The sequence below is a fragment of the Limulus polyphemus genome, unplaced genomic scaffold (assembly GCF_000517525.1).
Source record: "Limulus polyphemus unplaced genomic scaffold, Limulus_polyphemus-2.1.2 Scaffold2187, whole genome shotgun sequence".
Classification (NCBI taxonomy): domain Eukaryota; kingdom Metazoa; phylum Arthropoda; class Merostomata; order Xiphosura; family Limulidae; genus Limulus; species Limulus polyphemus.
The window spans coordinates 164,870-171,461 of record NW_013667797.1 but is presented as its reverse complement, the minus strand read 5'-3'; the positions used below and the strand labels follow the sequence as shown (position 1 = coordinate 171,461).

General features: G+C 32.1%; 1 protein-coding gene across 4 annotated transcripts in view; it reads right to left on the bottom strand.

Annotated features, from left to right (window-relative positions):
• The window catches only part of LOC106466208 (mitogen-activated protein kinase-binding protein 1-like), a 124,675-nt gene that overhangs the window by 11,039 nt on the left and 107,044 nt on the right, over positions 1-6,592 (bottom strand). For 3 of the 4 annotated variants that reach the window (XM_022394166.1, XM_013926456.2, XM_022394168.1), the window contains 4 exons: positions 4,607-4,766; positions 2,923-2,996; positions 2,106-2,183; positions 406-632 (listed from right to left, as the gene is read on the bottom strand). In XM_022394166.1, the coding sequence (XP_022249874.1) occupies positions 406-632; positions 2,106-2,183; positions 2,923-2,996; positions 4,607-4,766 (539 nt within the window). The remainder of the gene's footprint in view (positions 1-405; positions 633-2,105; positions 2,184-2,922; positions 2,997-4,606; positions 4,767-6,592) is intronic. The other variant, XM_022394167.1, reaches the window with a different exon arrangement.

The window sequence follows — 6,592 nt, the reverse complement described above, 5'->3', positions numbered from 1 at the left end:
CCCCCCCCCCCCCCCCATGTTTTTTCAGATGTATATTCTCAGCTAGATGGCTTTCATTTCAACATCTTTCATTAGAAACTACTATGGCTGTTCCAACTTCTGAATGGGCTGACTATCAATACTTCTGATTGGCTGATATTTTATTCAGTGTTATGAAAGTGTCTGAGTATAGTTTAATACAGAAGTACAAACACTTAAATGACAATGATCTGATGGCATTGTTGTTTCATTTTAACCCCATAACAAATTTTCTGGATCATGCCAGACCAAACTCATAAAATGTGAACAAACTAAAATTGAAAGGTTATGATAATCATAATGGTGTAATCAGGAGTTAAAAATCGTAATTATTTCACTAAGACTGAAATGAGTAGCATCTACTATGGTTAACAATATAATCTTTACCTCTCTCCCATCTCTGAGTTGTCTCCTGAGGGAAGGTAGTACACAGCCTCACTACCTTCAGTGATCTCTGTGTCAGACCGCTCATCCTCAGCCTCTACATCCTCAAGTTTCAGACTGCTGGCACTACTTGAATCTGTTGGGTGACGTATTCTTGGGTCTTTCTTTGCCCCTGATGGTGAAATGATTTGGATTTCTCTTCCTTGCCTCAAGGTGGTACGTCCTATTATCTGTGTCAAACACACCATTATTATGTTATATTATGTACAGTGGATTCCTGTTATATGTTGCATCACTGTGTGCTGTTTCATTATTAAAGCATTCACCAATTACTACCCATGTATCAAACAATGTGGCCTTGTTTCATTACTAGTATTCATCCTCTCTGCCCAGGCATCCTTTATTGCACATGTCATGAGGGTTTTAGTGAGTTACATTCAAAATATAATTAAACAAATTTTTGATTAAATCATACCAATTAGTATAGCATAGCATTGTAGCTAATAATCCATATTTTAAAAGTATACAAGTTTTAAGTTCTTAATTTTATAAGGCATTATTTTAAAAAAATCCTGAATTTCCCCTAGTGTGAGAAAGGACATTTTTTTTCTATGCATCCCCTCTGCTCTAATTTATTCACCACCCCTCCAATAAATTACTCACTATAATATTGTCAGTGTTCTGACAAAGCATAATTTTATTAGCTGTCAATCTTGCTTGGTTACAAGCTTCATTTCCACAGGAAAGATATCACGTAGTTGGTCAATTGACTACTTTACCAGGCATAGTGTTCATCAATTACTGTACAGTATTATACTACCAATATGTGTATGAAGCAACATTGCCTTGTCAAGATGGCGGAGGATGTAAACACGTTGCATTCGCATGCATGTTTTGTATGTTACGCTGTAGTTACACCCTTTAAAAAAGTTATTCAAGAGTGGACCAAAATTTATGTGGAACACATCCCCCCATAATACATGTAAAGATTGTGTTGCTTAACACTCTTTCAGATGTACGCCCCACTTTCCTGGAGTGCATTACGACATATAATGGGGACCCTCTGTATATTTGTAGATAAAGAAAAGAGCTATATTTACATCAAGCACAACAAAAGATATCAATATAAATTAACATAACTAAAACTTCACCACTGATATATCATGATACAATATTATAAATGAAAAAAATATATAACTCAGGGTATTTCAAGATAGTTAAAATAAAAAGTAGTAATTACTAGCTACTAAAATTTTAATTACCAGAAGTTAGATTTCTGGAAATTATTAAATACATTGTAACCATGCTCCTTGTAAAATAACACGCTATGAAAAATACAACAGATGTCATAAACAGTATTAAAGAAATAAGAAGTACCTGATAAACCACCCCTAAAAAGTAATTGTGCCACTATGTCAGTTTGCTTTCTCAACATTTGCTAGTTTCTTGGGAGCACATAGACCTGTGGCTCAGATGTTACACAATTAAAAATTCTTTATAAGTACACAAAGAATAAAGGCATTAAGTAATATTTTTTACAGTTAGAAATCATGTTAATTAATGTACCCAAACAATACTAACAGATATTTATTATTTCACTGCTTATTTTCATAATCTGTTTTTTGAGCTTTACCCAATAAAAACAGTACTTAATGATTAAAACCACTGAAAATTGAAAGTGTAACTATTCAAATACATTTTACCTGTTTCTGGTAGTTGCCAGATTGGATTTCCTGCATGCTTTCTTCAGAAACTTCAAATTCTTCATAATTACTATCCTGCTAATCAAACAGTTAGAAATACTGCAAATGTTACTTTCTTAAAAAGCACAGAAATTGGAAAAAGTTTGTAAAGATGGTTGACTAGTCTATACTTGTCCTTTATAAAAAATAAATCTGTTAAATCAGTTCATTCATTCAAACCTTAATATGTGTTGTTATTAACAATAATACATTAGAAAGTCAAAGTCAATATAAAGCTATGAATTATTTTACATCATGTCATCCAGATTATACTTATTACATGATAATAACTAATACAGAGATTTTTTTTTATTATTATTCCTGTAAACTCCCAGTGGAGCATAGGCCGCAACAACACCTCGCCAACGGAAGGTGTTGTTGCAGTTACTTGTAGCAGGTTGGTTTTTACGGGGTGGAGTTGCTAGCCCCACGCCCAACCCTCCTGCTTTCTCATCCTGGACTTGGGACCAGACAAAGGCGGAGGTTAGCATGTTTGGTGTGACGGGGATTCGAACCCGCGAGTCGAGCGCCCTAACCACCTGGCCATGCCGGGCCTATACAGAGAGATACTCTGGTTAAAAAAGTCTTCCCTGAAGCCATGCAGCACAGATTATTACCCAAGTTAATCTTATTTCCTGAAATTATTTTACTAAAATATTATGTTTCTACTTGAATTCTGTTAATGAAATATACTATACAAGAACAGATACAATGTTACAGATAAATTGTTTTAAGCATTACTTTTCATAATATATCTTGACAGCATAAAACATTTTACCTGTTTCTGCTGAGTAAGAGATTCTTTTTGATGCCTGAATTGAATACTAGATAAATCTGGCTCTCCTTGTTGATCTAAAGACATGGTGAAAACTAAATCAGTCTGACAAAAAAAGGCACTAGATTATTATTAGATAATGTAAACAGTCGATATAAGACCAAATAAAACAGACCAGCTCAAAAAAGTTAATGTGACACACCACTGCCAGACACTGGCTGTTTTTAACAGAAAGCAAAGGCTTACATACCCGTATGAGGGAGTGTGAAACTATGTCTCCTCAGCAAGAGGCGGACTCAATAAGGCAATATGATTGGTAAAATTATTTATACTACTATTCTGCTTGTTTGTATGTACGAGCGTTACGCTTTCTGACCGAGAACCTGCTGCATAAGCAAGCGTAGTTAGAATGTTTCCCCAAGAAAAACCACGCATGCTCATTATTCACTCGACAACAAACAGTCTGCCTGCAGCAGAGAGCTGCAAAGCCCAGTGATCAAGTCACTACAATTGCTGTATGAAACAAGAAGTCACAAGAAAAGGGGAATATAAATATACTTTAATAAGCATTTTGTACAACAGAATATTAAAAACTTATCAAAGTTTTTGAAAAAGGTTTGATGTTAGGTCGTAGGATAACATTATAAGTTTATTTATCAATAGTATTAAGTACAGTACAGTTTAGTCCTAACTAAACTAAAGAAAAACGTACACAGGTTACAGTGTTAATTTATCTTTTTATCAAACTTAGGCCTAACATAAGTTAAAGTTTTATAAAGTACGGCCTACATACAAGTGGATTTACACATTTCATTGTCTACGATTACAATTCGTTTGTATTGTACTAGAAATGTTATATTTAAAGTAGTACTATTACGATAAAGATACTAATTTGGCCAGAAATGTTTTGCGGGTCTCTGCTAGTAAAATATTATAGACTGAACAAGATTTTCTAAGTAGGAACTTCTAACAAAGGAGGCATATTGCCTAGAAGTCCACTTCTAGCTATCAGTGATGTAGGCTGGCCCATCTACTGCTGGTATATAGGCATTTGTTTGCTATCAAAGACAAACAATATATAGCACTATACAACTGTTAAATACTGAAGGAGACCTTGAGAGGTCAGACTCTTGAATAAAGACTTCCACTGGCAGTCAATGAAGCGATATTAGTGTTTTTAAATTTTATTAACAAAAAATTATTCATTTCTAACATAAATATAATGAACATATTAAACGAGAGAGAGATATTAGTTGTTTTGTCCTTTTTTAAACAGAAGTAAAAGTTACTAAAAGACACACAAAATTCAATAATTACTCACACAGGTTATACTGAAAAACAAAACTGAATCTTTAGTACATTTACTAAGAGTGAATAGCATTTTTTCCCTCAAAAGTCCTAAACTGGAAGACTATTTAAAACTATATTTATGTCTTTTAACAGACCTTCTAATGACCTCCAATTTTCTGTTTATTGAAATTTACTCCTTTTTTTTTTTACTAAACATAGGTATTTTCAAAATAAACAACACCCAAACCCTACAAATTATTTGCTACTGACAAAAATATAGCTAACCAATGAAAAATTACACGGAACAATAAATGATCATAAATTAATCTTTTAATGATCATTTTAGAAAAGGGTTTTTCTGAACTTATAAATTATCATATTTTCAAAATATTCATACTTGGAATATTTGGGAAAGGAATAACTGAATCAGAATTAAGATATGACTTCACAATCAATCCTTGCCCATCCAACCTTTGTGCCCAGCGACCTCTAGGTTGGACGAGTGGGGGTGTTCGTTGATCTGCGTTACGGTTGCTGTCACTGAGGTTTTCAAACATCTAGAATAATAACAGTTACATGAGAGAGGAACAAAGACGATTCACATGTAATTAGGAACTATATAGCTGAAGAAACAAATATGAAAAGATTAGGACCCAAATGACAGACTCCTATAATACAATTGATAGTAAACTTCAAGAAAAAAAATTGAAAGTTATTTCTTATAAAGGAAGAAAAATTTACAATCTGATGTTTTCCTAGTAGCAACTGTATATAAACTTGATCCTCTGCTAAAAGAAAGAAGAATGAAACTTAGTTCTATAAAAACTTCTATTCGATGAATTTCCCAATTTTAGATACTAAGGAGCAAAAAGCTAAGTCCATACTATTACCTGTTGCACTAGCTTTAATTCAAATTGATTTAGTGGTCGATTAAGTAATAGTGATGTTCAGAAATAATGTTTGTTTAGGTGATACAATAAATGTATAAATCTTATAACACAAACAGTTTCAAATAGGTCATTAAAATTTAACATCATATTACACAACATTTCACCTCTAACTGCTATACTTTTAAGTGTAAACATACAAATCACCAGCTAAAAATGGCATTGTCAGAAAATTTGTAACTAACAGTTTCTACATACTAATAATATATACAAAGCCTAATCTATCATTCGATTCACCATTTGTCATAGCATTGTACTTTTTTCAGGGAATTTCACCCCTCGTCTGTAAGCCGGGACAAGGGAAAATCAAAAGAAGGTGGCCACTTTTTTATAGTGGTGGAGTATAAGTTACATGTATGATATTTTTGAGCCAACTTTTACTCACCACAGTGACTAGTGATGAGTGAGAGACACCATACATGTAGTTTCTACATATTATTCATTTAAATTAGAAAATGCCTTGCTTAGAGATGAAACATTTTGTGAGACTATACTACGAAATCAATAAATAATTACCCATTTAAAATAATTTCTTCACATTATTATTTCAGGAAGTACTTAATCCTTTCCAGCCCTCTTTTTTTTTCTACAATGTACATAACATCATTAAGTCTTTATTCCCCTTTAAAATCACCTAGAAAATAAAACTCAACTTAAAGTGTTTAGATTTAGAATCTTATTTTGACAAAACTTCTGTTAAGATTTATTCTGGACTAAAAAAAACTGCTTAACTTTTTCAGTCTGGGACCTTGTGCTTGTTATAGTTTTCATGCTATAACTTTTTAATTAGTAAGTGAATGTTAATTATGCTTTCATATGCAAAATATAAATTTTTTTATTAAGTCTTAAAGTTTATAAAGCAATGTTTTTCTCATGTCTTTTGTTTTCTTTTTGCATGTTGCCTATCTATCATGCAAAGTAGTTTTCATTTTAAGATTAAAAATACTTTTATCAGATAATTTTGAAATTTCACATCCAAAACCTTTATAATGCCGAGATAGTTATCAAACATTTCTTAAGAAAAAATTTTATACTTTATCTGTTATTTTCAGTAATTAATCTCTGTATGGGTTTGGCAGATTTGAACGATCTTACAACCATAAAAAAATTTATGAAGTAAATATAAATTATGCCTTTTCGTTCTAGAATGAACACAAATTATAACACAAAAACATAAATGTTTAGACTAAATAGCTTAAATCTAATAACATTATACATTTATATATATATATATTTATTATTCTTATTATATTGACCTTTCAGCTGTGCCTTGCTAACAATACAGTAGTTACAATGACGTGGCTCACGTGCACTCATGTTACCATATCAAATAACATAAAACTGACCTTTAGTCTGTGCAAAGTAACTTGTCTTGGTTGTGTTTTAGTAGACTAGTATTTTGTAAAATACAGTCAAATTTCAATTATGTATATAGA